General features: G+C 31.2%; 2 protein-coding genes and 1 long non-coding RNA gene across 3 annotated transcripts in view; all 3 read left to right on the forward strand.

The window, feature by feature from the left end:
* Window positions 1-514: 514 nt before the first annotated feature.
* On the forward strand, window positions 515-4,501 carry LOC111632195 (phospholipase A2-like). Its single transcript, XM_023376570.1, has 2 exons — window positions 515-1,157; window positions 4,249-4,501. Exons 1-2 carry the CDS (start codon window positions 607-609, stop codon window positions 4,439-4,441), a joined length of 744 nt encoding a protein of 247 aa, XP_023232338.1. The 5' UTR covers window positions 515-606; the 3' UTR covers window positions 4,442-4,501.
* A 228-nt stretch (window positions 4,502-4,729) lies between these two features.
* Window positions 4,730-18,288, forward strand: part of LOC111632171 (kinesin-like protein KIF12) — a 20,576-nt gene continuing 7,017 nt past the window's right edge. The window contains exons 1-12 of the mRNA XM_023376537.1: window positions 4,730-4,799; window positions 5,254-5,331; window positions 5,396-5,471; window positions 10,949-11,076; window positions 11,140-11,212; window positions 11,293-11,430; window positions 11,499-11,631; window positions 11,694-11,936; window positions 12,007-12,125; window positions 12,796-12,904; window positions 16,527-16,647; window positions 16,712-16,787. Coding sequence (XP_023232305.1) covers window positions 4,786-4,799; window positions 5,254-5,331; window positions 5,396-5,471; window positions 10,949-11,076; window positions 11,140-11,212; window positions 11,293-11,430; window positions 11,499-11,631; window positions 11,694-11,936; window positions 12,007-12,125; window positions 12,796-12,904; window positions 16,527-16,647; window positions 16,712-16,787 — 1,308 coding nt within the window. The 5' untranslated portion in view covers window positions 4,730-4,785. The remainder of the gene's footprint in view (window positions 4,800-5,253; window positions 5,332-5,395; window positions 5,472-10,948; window positions 11,077-11,139; window positions 11,213-11,292; window positions 11,431-11,498; window positions 11,632-11,693; window positions 11,937-12,006; window positions 12,126-12,795; window positions 12,905-16,526; window positions 16,648-16,711; window positions 16,788-18,288) is intronic.
* On the forward strand, window positions 16,043-16,789 carry LOC111632182. Its single transcript, XR_002757827.1, has 3 exons — window positions 16,043-16,118; window positions 16,570-16,647; window positions 16,712-16,789. It is a non-coding gene; the product is annotated as an uncharacterized LOC111632182 (long non-coding RNA).

Consider the following 18,288-nt stretch of genomic DNA (forward strand, 5'->3'; position numbering starts at 1 on the left):
CAGATATTAAATTATTCAAGGATAAATTATAACTTCTTTTTACCTAAAATATTTTATGCTACATTCGCATATTTTACTTAATTTTGGCACATGTAATAACGTAACAGAGTCATTTACGTATTAACTGCCCAAACAAATTAATATAAAATTCTAATTTTTACATTTTAATAAAACATATTAATGTAAAAATATATAGACCCTACAGGTCATACTATAATTTAATTATAATTTAATTATTCTATTAATTTATGTATATTAAATTGACAATATAATCGCTTCAATAAAAAAAATGTATGCACATTTTAAATGAATTCTAGTGTAATTTCTCACGCGTGACATCACCTCCTGTAAAGTGTATATCGTCAGATGACAGTAAAATTCGGATAAGACCAACTAGTATCCTATAGAATACGTTGTAGTGTAAGTCCACCCCGTACCTGTGCCCCTCTAACAGCGCGTAGAGCAGACTAACGCGTCATCATGTTCACCTTTATCCTCTATTTACTCGTGTCACCGGAGCAAACAACGAGTAACTTTTTATGCACCAAACATTTACCCGAAGGCATCAAAGAGGTTCGTCTATATTGGCACCATACCCTTGCAAAAATGCAAACTACAGAAGAATCTTCAGAAGATTACGTAAGGCGACAGGTGACCGATAACGAAACTTTCATACAATTAATCTATAATTCCGAAGATCGATTAATCGATTGCGAATTCTACAATGATCGTAACGCAATAGGAAATGTCAGACACAAATTTCGTGAAGATTTCGAATGCTCGAAACGCCTAGGAGATTCGAAATCGAAGGAGAAATGCTTCGATGTGAATTGTACCCATTTGAACCATATATCTGCCGATTACGTCGACGTATTGGATTATAATGAATTGGAGAAAAACTGTCGCCTCGTCCGTCGTCACGTTCGCCCGTCACTCAACAAACGAAATCGTAGGGATCTCTTTCTGTATCCAGGTACCAATTGGTGTGGTTCTGGAAGTTCCGTACGAAAATTTAATCAATTGGGGTATAATGCCGCTTCGGATCGTTGTTGCAGGGATCACGACATGTGCCCTTACGCTATTCGAGCCTTCACTAACAAGTATTACTTGTTTAATTACAGATTTCACACCGTCAGCCACTGCGATTGCGATGAAAGGTAAACCATTTTTTTTTTAACGAGTAAGAAATTGCTCTTAGATTAATATAATCGAACGATAAGTACGAAAGGCATAGGAATGACACTTGTGCCTGTCCTTAATTTTGAAATAAAACTTTGATTTTTATATATTATTTTTAAACATAAACGCATTATAAATTTTAAAAAAAAATTATTAAAAATAACGTTATTTAACTTACTTAAATGTATTGAGTAACTAAATAAAAATCCATTTAAATTTTTAAAATGTTTAGTACAGTAATTAATAGCAGACCTGTAATAGTGTAATTAATTATATGAAATAAATGCTGTAAAATTGTTCCTTAATTTTTTAAATTTTTTATTTAAAATTTAATTTATATCATTGTTATTGAGTAGCAATTTATGACGATAAATGCTAAATTATACTAAGAAGTGCTATTATAATATAATAATTTTTAATTTGCATATTTTATTTATTATATCTGAAACTCATTATTATATTTGTGTATGGAATAAAGCACGGATTCCAGTGATGATGAGGAAAAAGAAATCGTTCCTCAGTAAACAAAATGTTGCAAATTCTTCCCAAAATACACTTAGGCCTAATTAAGGCCGTGTGGCACTGAGATTTGAACAACCAACTACCCAACAACCCAACAAAAAGTCTACTTTTTTTTTAACTTTCTGTAAATATTGAAACCACAACTCTTTTATAATGAAAAGAATTGTGGAAAGTCAGATCAACTTTCAAGATGGTGTCACGTAGTCGAAACAAAGGACAAAAAGTACCGCATATATTTTTTGTTCTTCTGACTGTCGTATATGAGCTAATACACAACTATAATTTATTTTAATTTATTGTAGTAGGCCTACAATATGTATCCTAACCGGTTTTAAGACATCAACTATTTATGATCAATTCAATCAATTTCTTTTCATTCCGATTTCCAGTACCGCCATTTTGTTTAAAAGAATCGTATTGCAGATTTGTTTGTTGGTTACAGAGGTGCACTCAGAATTTACTCTTGGAGGGAGCAGAGTTGAACGGATAAAGAGATTTTTTAATGCCAATTCTATAAAATTCCCACCTTATATAATTGATAATTCATAATTGAAGACACCACAGAATGTAAATAAAAATAAATTTTAATTAGGAAAAGATTTTTGAAAAATTGTCTACTGTTTATTTTCCTTTTTCTTTGAAGGGGATCGGGGCCCCTTGGTCTTCGTGGGTGAGCCACTAACAAAAACTTTCCCTTTAGGACAGATTAGATGTTCAAATGGCTTGATAACGAGAACTATCAGGCATATTAAAAATTACCAACTTCTACCGATAGTCTTTTATTTTTAGTTGGAACTGATCACATTGGTCAGTGTGATACGGACTTTAGAAACACTTAGAAGTAATAAGGAACACATATTTACAGACACTTAAGAGCATGCTTAAAATTACACGAGAATAAATATTTAGAAACCCATATGAAAATACATATAGAAAACTTAAAAAAATACACCTAGGAATAGATTTGTTTGTAGTTAGATTAACTCCACGAATGAATTGTAACACGAATCTAAGAAAAACAATATAAAAACGTATTTACCTGTTTTAAATATATATAGATAACGGAATAGATAGAGGTGAAAATTTGTGTCAAATAATTCGAATCAATTCAAAGTTAAATACAGTACTATTTTATTGTGTTCACAGTTTTATATTTATAATGAAGCGTGGATTTCGATATTCCTTCATACATAATTAATGATTTGCTTATTTTTTTGAAAATATATAACAAGGTTTTTAACAAACACGATTATTAGAAGTGATGAAAAGACCGAAATACAAAATATTTGGGACTATTTAAACAAGTTAAAAATAATAATAAAATTATATTAATAAAGATTGTTAAGTGAAATAAAAAAACGGTTTACCCTCACATTTGAAGCACTCATATAAATCTATAATGCCTTCATAGAACTTTATATTAAATTTTTTTTAAGTAAACGCCTTAAACCCCATTTTATGAGTTATATTTAAGTCATCCGCATCATGATAATTAAAAATTAAAAATTAATTTTTTAATAGAATTGCTAATATAGATTAATGAAATTAATGTTATTCATAGTTCTAATCATTAATACTTGATATTTTTTCTGATATTTAATCAACGTTGCAAACGTTTACTTAAAGTAAACATTAAAAAAACAAAAATATTTACTTTAAGCAATAAAATTAATGTGTTTAAGATAATGTGGAATCAAATTAACAAAATATATTTGATTCTTTTAAATTATATCATCATTTAATGATCTTATATTTAAAGTTTTAAAGCGTTTTTATGAGCTTTGGATCGATAAGCGTTAAACACAGTGCAGTATTATTATATTGATTTAAATTAATGCTAAACGGAGTCTGGAAACATTATATTGATCAGAAATCAATTCGAACCCTAAATTCGTTTATAGATTCAAGATTGATTTAAATTTGGGTTAATTAGTATTTATTAAATTCAAACAGCGTTACACCCATTCAATATTGGGGTTAATATGTACTGTCAATGAGTAGCATTAATTTAAAATTAACGTTAGCAGTAAATTAATTCTGAACTGATAACACTAGATTTCAGTTTAAACCATTTTGAATCGATGTAAACCTGTTAGAATTCAATAAACTCTAATTTAAATCAATTCTAACCTAATAATCTTTCGCTCTATCTAACCCTTAGCCACGATACATTTGAATGTGTGTAAGGGTGTTCTTTTGTGTATGGATGTGTGTGCGTGAACGACAGAGAAAGAGTATGTGTGTGATCAGAATAAAACGGTTTTCTGGCCACACGAGAAGGTAATCCTTACACTTGTTACATCGAAGAGGCTTCGTTATCGCTCCCCCTCAATTCAAATGTCTTTCTGGGGAGCGACTGCGATTACTAATTTTGTTTCTGCTGTTCCTTATGTTGGGGTGGATATTGTTCTAATATTATTGATTTAAATTAGCGTTAATAAAGTTCGGGATAAATTGCATTAATTTAGTGTTGAACGAAGTCTAACATCATTAAATTATATTGATTCAAAATAAGTTTTAACTTTACTTTTTTCTTTTATCTTTCAGATTTCGTGCCTGTTTGAAATTGGCCAATTCGCCGACAGCTAACATGATCGGAAGATTATATTTTAACATAGTCCAAACCAAATGTTTTGTATTCCACACTGAAAATATCTGTAGCAAATGGTCTTGGTGGGGAAAATGCCTCCTATGGCAAAATCAAAATAGGGCTCTACTCAAAGCCTCCCCTTATTATTAATTGACTTTTTTAAAATCGAATTTCATTGTATCGAAATCCAATAAAGAATTACATTTTTTTAAAAAATATTTTTATTCCGTTGTTTATATAAGATAATAAAAGAAAAATATATAACGTGACTTTTAAGATTGACGATTTAAATATGTGTATATATAGGCTATATTCAAACACGAAAAACCGCAATCGATTACGTGACGTATTTTACGTCACGTATTTTTTTTAAACACGCTTAACCAATACGTTAAAACCGATTCTTTTACGTTTTGTCCGTTGGAGGGCGACACCGGATCTGTTACACGGAATTTTTTCGTCGAAAATGTGATTACTTTCCTTCAAAATTTAAAATGTCCGTCAGTCAGTAAGTATTTTAAACAATTATTTATAAATTTTCGTTACGATTTAATTCATTTCCGGCTTAAATAAAATCAAATTATAATTAATCGCATCACGTTTAACTGAGTTAAAAAACAAACGTATGTAATCCAATTAATAAAATAATTCATTAATTTCACATTTAATTAATGCGAGTGCAATTTGTAAGTTAAAATCAACTTATATTATTTTAATTTATTTTAAAAATATGACAATTAAATTATAAATATGGCTTTTTATTGAACCCCTGGCAATGAAAAGCCGCTGTTTATAAAATATTTATGGGTGGCGAAGTGCGGAGTTGCATTTTTTAAAAGTCAATTTAAGTACCAGTCAATTATAAAAATTCATTTTTTATGTTGTAATTCAATGTTTAAAGTCTTCTATTTTGTTAAGTTTTCAATTTTTTTACGCCCGCGACTTCCTTTATTTCAAATCAGACCAAGTACCGCTGCTTCCGAAGAAATTTACGATGATGATTCTAAGGATGAAGAAACGAGCATCAAAGTTGTGGTTAGGTTGGTATTTTCCTTAAGTTTTTTAATGATATTTCTATAAATCTAATGTTGTGAATACGTATAGGGTACGTCCTTTAATGAATCATGAGAAAGGAATTAATGTGCAAGCTGTGCAATTTCCGGCAGCGGGTCAGATAATGGTAAATTTATTTATTTATGAAGATCTTGTTTACTAATTAATTGATAATTTTAAGACGTTTCTGCTCCTTCAGAAGGTTTATTCTTACATAACGTCTCAGTTAATAGTTATAATCAATTTGACTTAACTATTGAAATGAAAATTGATTTTTTCATGATGAAAATTGCTCTTGAGATCGATTGAAATCAATGAATAAGAAACGGAATGAATTGGTGATTGCTCCAATTTTTAGTGTAATCCATAGTAAAAGAGTTGTTAAACACATCATAACTTTTCTGTTCATTATTTTATGGATTCAATTGTGATTTTTAACACTTTGCTATAATACCATGTACAAGTAGCATCAATATAATGGTGTGGTAAAGAAAGAATAGCATCTTAAAAGAAAATCAAAGAAAAGCGCGTTATTAAGCAATCACTTTTCCTTTAAGATCTTTGAACATCTTCAAAGATCTTAAAGGAAAAGTCCTTTAAGGTATCTTTAAAGTATCGGAATTTAAAGGTTTCTTTAAAGATGCCTTGAAGGAGTTTAAAGATACCGAATCCTCAAGAACACTAAAGATATGTTAAACAGTCTTAAGATTGGCAAAAAGCATCTTATTTAAAATATTTTTTGCCAAACTGCCAAAAATGACATTTATTGTAACTAAAAAGTTAGCGTTACGTGCCAAATTGGTACCCGACACAACAGTTACTATAAAGGATTTAAATAAACAAATTCGTAACTAGGTAATACGTGTGGATAAATCTATAACAGTCAGAAAGTATTATAGGCCTACGTATGCCTTTCGTGATTAATATTCGCTCCATATATCAAATTTTACATTCGCAATTTATGAACATTTATAATTTATAGAAACTTCTACGGCATCGAAAACGTCAAATAATTAATTATTATGTCCTACCGCTATATTTTAATTTCGCTTATAGATTTTGGTAATTTTATTATTATTTATTTATTTTTTTGTCTTGTTAAATTTTCGGCTACAATACTTCGTAATAACATAACTGACGAATGTCAGTACAGGATAGATTTTTGACCGATAGATCGAATTTCTTCTGGATATTTTCAAAGTAACGAGCAATAATTGGCTCCATGTTTAATTTTTTCTCGCTTCGAACCTCTTTATCCTTCTGTCGTTTTGGCAATTCTCAATTTGAATCTGATCAGAATTATGAATCCTTCAGATAACGATAGGATTTTGAGTCATACCAAGTGATTTTTGTAGGAGGAGCAATGATGGAATAAGGCAACGCAACACGTGGGCGATATGTAAAGGGGAATGCCTCGCAGGAGGATTTCTAATCAGTGGCGTGCCGTGACATTTGATGATAGGGAAGCTGTGTTTCTGTAAGAAGCCGACTTCCAGAGGCAATCAGTTAATTCTCTAAATGTATTTTTAATAGGTTATTTATCTGACGTACTTAATAAATAAACAAGTTCAATATAATTACCTCTGTNGTGTAGTGTGTGTGGTATCACACCTGTACAGGAGAGAACGACAGGTACAATAAGCACCCTATCCATCCTCCACAGATGCCTTATTTCCTGGGCGAGTTCTGTGTACTTGCTAATTTTTTCAGTGCATGTGTTTTGTACATTGTGAGTGTTTGGAATGGCTATATCTATAATGTATGTGATTTTATTGTGTTTGTCAATGAGTGTGATGTTTGGTCTGTTGTGGTAAATTGTTTTATCTTATTATTATTATTATTATTATCAACCCGTCTCGATTATATATTAGATATCGCTTTGTAATGAAACGTACTGTACATAAAAGTAACATAAAATATTCTTTACTCTTTAAATCTTAATCGCTTAGTCAAATAGCTCCCTACGAGTGGAATCGGAGACGATCTTGGTAGGTGTGCAGTGCATGCATGCGTGCCAAATCCCGAGGGTGCCGATACCGGTTAACGTCAAATGCCTCTTTTGTCGCATCACTAGTATATCTCAAAGGAGGCGACAGGGTTGTTGTAAATTTTAAACGTTTCTCACCATAGCTGTAAAAATCTAAATACGTTAAACTTAATAGATTGTCCGTCGTTTGCTTCCTAATTCATTTTAGGACAGGTGTCCACGGAAATTCCAAACTTTACAACTTTTCGGTCACTCTCATTGAACTGGAAAAATTTCTGTTTATATTACGTCTAATATTGCGAATAAATCGATCCCCACTGCACTCGGCTAGAGACTGGGTCGGTTAAGCTTTTAAGTAATATTCCAGCTCTTTCAGCAAGGTTTTATTTACGTCCCTAATTCCCTAATGTCTTAATTATTTAACTACTTCTTAAGTAGAAATAAGTCGAAACCGGTTACTTTGTACTCGAATATTTGTAGTCTCGGGAGAAAAGTGGAAAGACTAATTTTTATGACAAACGGATATATAAATCGTAAATGTAAGGAAATAAATGCTAGAGCTTTTTCTGTACCTGGTGCATCTCTCTCATTCATTAAATTTAGTCGTAAATGACGTTGTCGAAGTAACGGTTAATTTTTTAACATTATACAAGAATTATACACGTTTTTTTCTACGTCCCCTTAAATATGGGACATACGAAATCGTAATATAACTGGGTTAACATCGAAATCCGTGAGTAATAGAAAATCAGAGAGTGGAATAAAAATATCAAATATTTTAATGGATTTCTTTTAACTCCCGTCAACTATACAGAACTATCGTAAAACGTACCAGTAAATTCTTATCGGTAGGGTTAAGTTATAAATCTACTCGCGATTCGCGTAATCGGGCGAGGGCGGCCAAATATTTAGCGGGCGGGCGGCTAATGGCCCGGATAGAATCGGATGCGGTATATGCGTAGCGTCCACCCGAGGTCCTAGGCTTCCGCCGGCTAAACCGGGTGAGGTCGCTGCTCCGTAAAGCGCGTACGCGAATCTGGCTTTTTGGATGTCGACGATACGGCACTTCCATTGCTATTGCCGACGATACGGCAATAGCAATCTTATCTTTTTTTTCACGCGTAGTATAGAAATTTGTAATAAGATACGTAACGCGGTTGTAATAAAATATTCGTATAATTAAAATTAATATGTATTTATTTTTTAGACAATACGAGGGAAGCGGAGCATCCACCGCTTCCAATGACCGCACGCCAATGTTTCTAATNTGTGTACACGCACACGGGCTGCCAAATCCCGATGGTGCCGATACCAGTCAATGTCAAATGTCAATAGACGCGACAGGGTTCTTGTAAATTTTAAACGTTTCTCACCATAGATGTAAAAGTATAAATATGTTAAACTTAATAGATTGTCCGTCGTTTGTTTTCTAATTAATTCGTTTTAGGACCGGGTGTTGTCCACGGAAATTTCCAAAATTTACAACTTTTCGGTCACTCTCGTCGAACTGGAAAAATGTCTCTTTATTACATCTAATGTTTCGAAGAAATCACTCCCACTGTACTCGGCTAGAGATTGGTTCGGTTAGGCTTTTGTTTAAGTAAAATTTCGGCTCTCGTCAGGGTTTTGTGTCCCCAATTCCCTAATCGCTTAATTATTTAACTACTTCTTAAGTAGAAATAAGTCGAAACCAGTTACTTTGTACTCGAAAATTTGTAGTCTCGGGAAAAAGTAGAAATACAAATTTTTATGACAAACGGATACATAAATCGTAAATTTAAGGAAAATAAATTCTAGAGCTTTTTCTGTATTTTGTGCGTCTCATTCATTAAATTTAGTCGTAAATGACGCTGTCGAAGTAACGGTTAATTTTTTAACACATTATACAAGAATCGTACACGTTTTTTTCTACGTCCCCTTAAATATGGGATATACAAAATCGTAATATAACTGGGTTAACATCGAAATCCGCGAGTAATATAAAATCGAAGAGCGGAATAAAAATTTCAAATATTTTAATGGATTTCTTTTAACTCCCGTCAACTATGCAGAACTATCGTAAAAACGTACCAGTAAATTCTTATCGGTCGGGTTAAGTTATAAATCTACTGGCGATTCGCGTAATCGGGTGAGGCCGGCCAAATATTTAGCGGGCGGGCGGCTAACGGCCCGGATAGAATCGGATGCGGTATACGCGTAGCGTCCACCCGAGGTCCTAGGCTTCCGCCGGCTAAACCGGGTGAGGTCGCTGCTCCGTAAAGCGCGTACGCGAATCTGGCTTTTTGGATGCCGACGATACGGCAATAGCAATCTTATCTTTTTTTTTCACGCGTAGTATAGAAATTTGTAATAAGATACGTAACGCGGTTGTAATAAAATATTCGTATAATTAAAATTAATATGTATTTATTTTTTAGACAATACGAGGGAAGCGGTGGATGCGCCGCTTCCAATGACGGCACGCCACTGTTTCTAATGAAAAAATGGACCCTATTTAGATGTTAAAAACAGTCTAAATCCGCCGTGTCCAACCCGCGGTCCACTCAATGTTTTTGTGCGGCCCTTTTAAAATAGTAATTATCTTGTGTAGATTTTTATTACAAGGAAATATTACATGTATAGTTAAATACATTAATATGATGTATAACACGTTATCACCTACACTCAAAAATTCAAACAGTTATTAAATATTTTTTAACAAAGCTTAAAATATATGAGTGAAAATGACCAGAATGTTCCTGAATTATATGATGGAGCTTGATTTATGGATTTGTTATGGAGCAAGCTCCAACAAATTTGCAGATAGATTTAATAGATCTCCAGTCATCTTCTGAATTGAAATGTATGTTTGAGGCCAATGACAAAGTTCAGTTTTATACAAAATACTGTAATGATAAATTCCCTAACCTAAAAAAACTGGCGATGAGCATTACAGTTGCAATGGGAATCGCATTAAAATACATACAAAATACTGTATAATTGTATAGGTTTTGTTGTAAATAAATATGTGCGGCCCACAGTGTATTTTCATTTTTGGTTTTGGCCCAGTAAACAATTTCGGTTGGACGACACTGGTCTAAATAAAACTCCACGTGTCCAGCCCGTTGGTCAGGTGCTAACCCGCAACCAACTATCACTCGCCCATTGGTTTGCACGATTACTATAGGATTATTAGGTGTAACTCATAGAATTTTGTATTATCTTCAGCACTGAATCTTCATCAAGATTCTGAAACCTATTGTATGAAATAGTTAAGTATGACAATGAACAAACTAATAAGGATTACAACAAGATTTTTAAATCTAAACTAGAGATTTATGTAAATGTCACTCTTATAAATTATGTCTTCATGAAGATTTATGGACCCTGAAATTTGGCTGCCATCAACAAGATTTTAGTAATCATTCCTACAGCATTTCTTAAATTCTATAGACGTCACTAATTAAAATATAAAGGAACCAAAATTTGAAATTAGAATTTTGTTAAACCTGTGCAATTTGATTATTTGATGTTCGGTTTAATGTAGAAAAAAAAAATCTTTTAGAATTCAAATATCTTACCTTTTACCTTTTTAAATCCAAAAAAAGAATTTAAGATATGCGATTGTATATTTTTAGATGGAAGATCAAACGGCTAATCAGTCACATATATTCACCTACAATGTAGTTTTCGAACCAGAAGCCTCGCAAGAAGACGTTTTCGAATTTTGTGGCATTAAAAAAATGATCGACATGGCACTAGATGGGTAATTATCATTTATTTTCAATTATTTAATTTGATAAATAATTATTTAAAATATGTTTTATAGATTTTCATGTACAGTATTCGCATATGGCCAAACCGGCGCTGGGAAAACCTATACTCTGACAGGATGTAATCATGTACATACTTAATACTGACGTTAATTTCATTAAAATAATCATTTTTATCTAAAAATTTACTTTTTTATATATATACGTAGGTAGAAAATAACTCTTTGAAACAACAAGAACCCGGAATTGTACAAATGAGTTTTATTTATCTCTTTAATCAAATAAAATCAAGAACTGGGTTAGATTACGTGGTTCAAGCCTCCTATTTAGAAATATATAGAGAACAAGTGTGTTGGCTTTATATAGAAATTCCGTAAAATTTACATGAAAATATATTAATTTAATCATCTCTCAGGTGCTCGACCTTTTGAATCCTTCAGATAAAGCTTTGTCTGTGAGATGGTCTAAAGAAAGGGGTTTTTACGCCGAAAATCTCTTTGTAGTGGAGTGTGAAGATCTTGGAGATTTGGAAGGAGTTCTAGAGGAAGGTAACGTCAGCATTTCTATATTCTTTCCAATATCTTATTAACGTTTACTTTTATTTAACAAGGGCAGAAAAATAGACAAGTGCGTAGCCATACGATGAACGAGCATTCCAGTCGTAGTCATGCGATGTTGGCATTAATGCTGACGTCAGAAATTTGCGATCCCGACGATCCAACAAATTTCATACGACGTCACGGAAAACTTTCCCTAGTCGATTTAGCAGGATCGGAAAAAACTAAAAAGACAAACAGCCAAGGAGATGTTTTGAAAGAAGCCAACAATATAAATAAATCTTTACTCGTTTTAGGTATTTCATTTTGCAAAATGTTTAATTTTTTCAATTTTTTTTTTAGAATTTTAAAAGTATTTGAATTTAGGAAATTGTATCTCCGCCCTGTCCGATCCAAAAAAGAGAAATGGGCATATTCCGTATCGAGATAGCACTTTAACTAAGTTATTGGCTGACAGCATGAGTGGAAGTGGCATGGCTCTTATGGTAATAATTACTTTCTTATTTTTTAATTAATCTTTTATCATGAAGAAACCTTAACTCTATAATTTATAAAGGGGGAAAACAAATTTTATGAGGCATTTTATAAACAAGACAACTGCAAATGATTTGTAGTGTCTTCTAACTAAGCAAATTAGTCTCTTGATTAAAAAAAATAAAAAAAACTTTAGGAAAGGGTTGCGTATCAACAGATACCGCGTAAAAGAAGATTCTTCTGTACAACAATTTAATTGTACAATAAATTCATTTTATAAATTTACTGATTATGGTCGAGAATACTCTTAACTATATATAAAAACCGTTAATTGTGTTATTGCCATTGACCAAATTAAAAGTTTTATAACTTCTATTCGTACTTTTCGCAATTTGTAATAATTTATTTACAATAATTGTTGTATTAGTATTATTCCAATTTTCCGCAAAATTCTTTAAAGTTATTATAATCTAAGTTTTTACGTGAGTTAAACAGTGAACATTAAAATTAACATTAAAATATCTGTATTACTGTATTTATAAAATGCTTAAAGCAGCAGTAATTAGCCTTTTCGTCTTCAACAAAAAAAAAAAAAGTTAAAATCGAATAAAAATATAAAATTTTCAATAAATAAGACTATTTTTGTGTGAGAAAAGTTTTAATAAAAATTAATGTATACAGATTGCTTGTGTCTCGCCTCATAAATCGAACATTCCTGAAACGTTAAACACGTTACGTTATGCATCGAGAGCGAAAAGAATTAAAACCAAACCCGTAATTATTATGGTAAGTATTTATATTTATAATCATTTTAATNTTATTATATCTGAAACTCATTATTATATTTGTGTATGGAATAAAGCACGGATTCCAGTGATGATGAGGAAAAAGAAATCGTTCCTCAGTAAACAAAATGTTGCAAATTCTTCCCAAAATACACTTAGGCCTAATTAAGGCCGTGTGGCACTGAGATTTGAACAACCAACTACCCAACAACCCAACAAAAAGTCTACTTTTTTTTTAACTTTCTGTAAATATTGAAACCACAACTCTTTTATAATGAAAAGAATTGTGGAAAGTCAGATCAACTTTCAAGATGGTGTCACGTAGTCGAAACAAAGGACAAAAAGTACCGCATATATTTTTTGTTCTTCTGACTGTCGTATATGAGCTAATACACAACTATAATTTATTTTAATTTATTGTAGTAGGCCTACAATATGTATCCTAACCGGTTTTAAGACATCAACTATTTATGATCAATTCAATCAATTTCTTTTCATTCCGATTTCCAGTACCGCCATTTTGTTTAAAAGAATCGTATTGCAGATTTGTTTGTTGGTTACAGAGGTGCACTCAGAATTTACTCTTGGAGGGAGCAGAGTTGAACGGATAAAGAGATTTTTTAATGCCAATTCTATAAAATTCCCACCTTATATAATTGATAATTCATAATTGAAGACACCACAGAATGTAAATAAAAATAAATTTTAATTAGGAAAAGATTTTTGAAAAATTGTCTACTGTTTATTTTCCTTTTTCTTTGAAGGGGATCGGGGCCCCTTGGTCTTCGTGGGTGAGCCACTAACAAAAACTTTCCCTTTAGGACAGATTAGATGTTCAAATGGCTTGATAACGAGAACTATCAGGCATATTAAAAATTACCAACTTCTACCGATAGTCTTTTATTTTTAGTTGGAACTGATCACATTGGTCAGTGTGATACGGACTTTAGAAACACTTAGAAGTAATAAGGAACACATATTTACAGACACTTAAGAGCATGCTTAAAATTACACGAGAATAAATATTTAGAAACCCATATGAAAATACATATAGAAAACTTAAAAAAATACACCTAGGAATAGATTTGTTTGTAGTTAGATTAACTCCACGAATGAATTGTAACACGAATCTAAGAAAAACAATATAAAAACGTATTTACCTGTTTTAAATATATATAGATAACGGAATAGATAGAGGTGAAAATTTGTGTCAAATAATTCGAATCAATTCAAAGTTAAATACAGTACTATTTTATTGTGTTCACAGTTTTATATTTATAATGAAGCGTGGATTTCGATATTCCTTCATACATAATTAATGATTTGCTTATTTTTTTGAAAATATATAACAAGGTTTTTAACAAACACGATTATTAGAAGTGATGAAAAGACCGAAATACAAAATATTTGGGACTATTTAAACAAGTTAAAAATAATAATAAAATTATATTAATAAAGATTGTTAAGTGAAATAAAAAAACGGTTTACCCTCACATTTGAAGCACTCATATAAATCTATAATGCCTTCATAGAACTTTATATTAAATTTTTTTTAAGTAAACGCCTTAAACCCCATTTTATGAGTTATATTTAAGTCATCCGCATCATGATAATTAAAAATTAAAAATTAATTTTTTAATAGAATTGCTAATATAGATTAATGAAATTAATGTTATTCATAGTTCTAATCATTAATACTTGATATTTTTTCTGATATTTAATCAACGTTGCAAACGTTTACTTAAAGTAAACATTAAAAAAACAAAAATATTTACTTTAAGCAATAAAATTAATGTGTTTAAGATAATGTGGAATCAAATTAACAAAATATATTTGATTCTTTTAAATTATATCATCATTTAATGATCTTATATTTAAAGTTTTAAAGCGTTTTTATGAGCTTTGGATCGATAAGCGTTAAACACAGTGCAGTATTATTATATTGATTTAAATTAATGCTAAACGGAGTCTGGCAACATTATATTGATCAGAAATCAATTCGAACCCTAAATTCGTTTATAGATTCAAGATTGATTTAAATTTGGGTTAATTAGTATTTATTAAATTCAAACAGCGTTACACCCATTCAATATTGGGGTTAATATGTACTGTCAATGAGTAGCATTAATTTAAAATTAACGTTAGCAGTAAATTAATTCTGAACTGATAACACTAGATTTCAGTTTAAACCATTTTGAATCGATGTAAACCTGTTAGAATTCAATAAACTCTAATTCAAATCAATTCTAACCTAATAATCTTTCGCTCTATCTAACCCTTAGCCACGATACATTTGAATGTGTGTAAGGGTGTTCTTTTGTGTATGGATGTGTGTGCGTGAACGACAGAGAAAGAGTATGTGTGTGATCAGAATAAAACGGTTTTCTGGCCACACGAGAAGGTAATCCTTACACTTGTTACATCGAAGAGGCTTCGTTATCGCTCCCCCTCAATTCAAATGTCTTTCTGGGGAGCGACTGCGATTACTAATTTTGTTTCTGCTGTTCCTTATGTTGGGGTGGATATTGTTCTAATATTATTGATTTAAATTAGCGTTAATAAAGTTCGGGATAAATTGCATTAATTTAGTGTTGAACGAAGTCTAACATCATTAAATTATATTGATTCAAAATAAGTTTTAACTTTACTTTTTTCTTTTATCTTTCAGATTTCGTGCCTGTTTGAAATTGGCCAATTCGCCGACAGCTAACATGATCGGAAGATTATATTTTAACATAGTCCAAACCAAATGTTTTGTATTCCACACTGAAAATATCTGTAGCAAATGGTCTTGGTGGGGAAAATGCCTCCTATGGCAAAATCAAAATAGGGCTCTACTCAAAGCCTCCCCTTATTATTAATTGACTTTTTTAAAATCGAATTTCATTGTATCGAAATCCAATAAAGAATTACATTTTTTTAAAAAATATTTTTATTCCGTTGTTTATATAAGATAATAAAAGAAAAATATATAACGTGACTTTTAAGATTGACGATTTAAATATGTGTATATATAGGCTATATTCAAACACGAAAAACCGCAATCGATTACGTGACGTATTTTACGTCACGTATTTTTTTTAAACACGCTTAACCAATACGTTAAAACCGATTCTTTTACGTTTTGTCCGTTGGAGGGCGACACCGGATCTGTTACACGGAATTTTTTCGTCGAAAATGTGATTACTTTCCTTCAAAATTTAAAATGTCCGTCAGTCAGTAAGTATTTTAAACAATTATTTATAAATTTTCGTTACGATTTAATTCATTTCCGGCTTAAATAAAATCAAATTATAATTAATCGCATCACGTTTAACTGAGTTAAAACAAACGTATGTAATCCAATTAATAAAATAATTCATTAATTTCACATTTAATTAACGCGAGTGCAATTTGTAAGTTAAAATCAACTTACATTATTTTAACTTATTTTAAAAATATGGCAATTAAATTATAAATATGGCTTTTTATCGAACTCCTGGCAATGAAAAGCCGCTGTTTATAAAATATTTATGGGTGGCGAAGTGCGGAGTTGCATTTTTTAAAAGTCAATTTAAGTACCAGTCAATTATAAAAATTCATTTTTTATGTTGTAATTCAATGTTTAAAGTCTTCTATTTTGTTAAGTTTTCATTTTTTTATGCCCGCGACTTCCTTTATTTCAAATCAGACCAAGTACCGCTGCTTCCGAAGAAATTTACGATGATGATTCTAAGGATGAAGAAACGAGCATCAAAGTTGTGGTTAGGTTGGTATTTTCCTTAAGTTTTTTAATGATATTTCTATAAATCTAATGTTGTGAATACGTATAGGGTACGTCCTTTAATGAATCATGAGAAAGGAATTAATGTGCAAGCTGTGCAATTTCCGGCAGCGGGTCAGATAATGGTAAATTTATTTATTTATGAAGATCTTGTTTACTAATTAATTGATAATTTTAAGACGTTTCTGCTCCTTCAGAAGGTTTATTCTTACATAACGTCTCAGTTAATAGTTATAATCAATTTGACTTAACTATTGAAATGAAAATTGATTTTTTCATGATGAAAATTGCTCTTGAGATCGATTGAAATCAATGAATAAGAAACGGAATGAATTGGTGATTGCTCCAATTTTTACTGTAATCCATAGTAAAAGAGTTGTTAAACACATCATAACTTTTCTGTTCATTATTTTATGGATTCAATTGTGATTTTTAACACTTTGCTATAATACCATGTACAAGTAGCATCAATATAATGGTGTGGTAAAGAAAGAATAGCATCTTAAAAGAAAATCAAAGAAAAGCGCGTTATTAAGCAATCACTTTTCCTTTAAGATCTTTGAACATCTTCAAAGATCTTAAAGGAAAAGTCCTTTAAGGTATCTTTAAAGTATCGGAATTTAAAGGTTTCTTTAAAGATGCCTTGAAGGAGTTTAAAGATACCGAATCCTCAAGAACACTAAAGATATGTTAAACAGTCTTAAGATTGGCAAAAAGCATCTTATTTAAAATATTTTTTGCCAAACTGCCAAAAATGACATTTATTGTAACTAAAAAGTTAGCGTTACGTGCCAAATTGGTACCCGACACAACAGTTACTATAAAGGATTTAAATAAACAAATTCGTAACTAGGTAATACGTGTGGATAAATCTATAACAGTCAGAAAGTATTATAGGCCTACGTATGCCTTTCGTGATTAATATTCGCTCCATATATCAAATTTTACATTCGCAATTTATGAACATTTATAATTTATAGAAACTTCTACGGCATCGAAAACGTCAAATAATTAATTATTATGTCCTACCGCTATATTTTAATTTCGCTTATAGATTTTGGTAATTTTATTATTATTTATTTATTTTTTTGTCTTGTTAAATTTTCGGCTACAATACTTCGTAATAACATAACTGACGAATGTCAGTACAGGATAGATTTTTGACCGATAGATCGAATTTCTTCTGGATATTTTCAAAGTAACGAGCAATAATTGGCTCCATGTTTAATTTTTTCTCGCTTCGAACCTCTTTATCCTTCTGTCGTTTTGGCAATTCTCAATTTGAATCTGATCAGAATTATGAATCCTTCAGATAACGATAGGATTTTGAGTCATACCAAGTGATTTTTGTAGGAGGAGCAATGATGGAATAAGGCAACGCAACACGTGGGCGATATGTAAAGGGGAATGCCTCGCAGGAGGATTTCTAATCAGTGGCGTGCCGTGACATTTGATGATAGGGAAGCTGTGTTTCTGTAAGAAGCCGACTTCCAGAGGCAATCAGTTAATTCTCTAAATGTATTTTTAATAGGTTATTTATCTGACGTACTTAATAAATAAACAAGTTCAATATAATTACCTCTGTTATTAGATTCAATAGATTCTCTATACATAAACACACGAGAA

Source organism: Centruroides sculpturatus, unplaced genomic scaffold (assembly GCF_000671375.1).
Source record: "Centruroides sculpturatus isolate CEXI.00-Female unplaced genomic scaffold, Cexi_2.0 scaffold704, whole genome shotgun sequence".
In the NCBI taxonomy this organism is placed as follows: Eukaryota; Metazoa; Arthropoda; class Arachnida; order Scorpiones; family Buthidae; genus Centruroides; species Centruroides sculpturatus.

Coding starts and splice junctions, on each gene's coding strand:
- LOC111632195 (XM_023376570.1), top strand. CDS start 607: ATGCAAACTACAGAAGAATCTTCAGAAGATTACGTAAGGCGACAGGTG. Junction 1,158..4,248: donor CACTGCGATTGCGATGAAAG/GTAAACCATTTT, acceptor TTTATCTTTCAG/ATTTCGTGCCTGTTTGAAAT.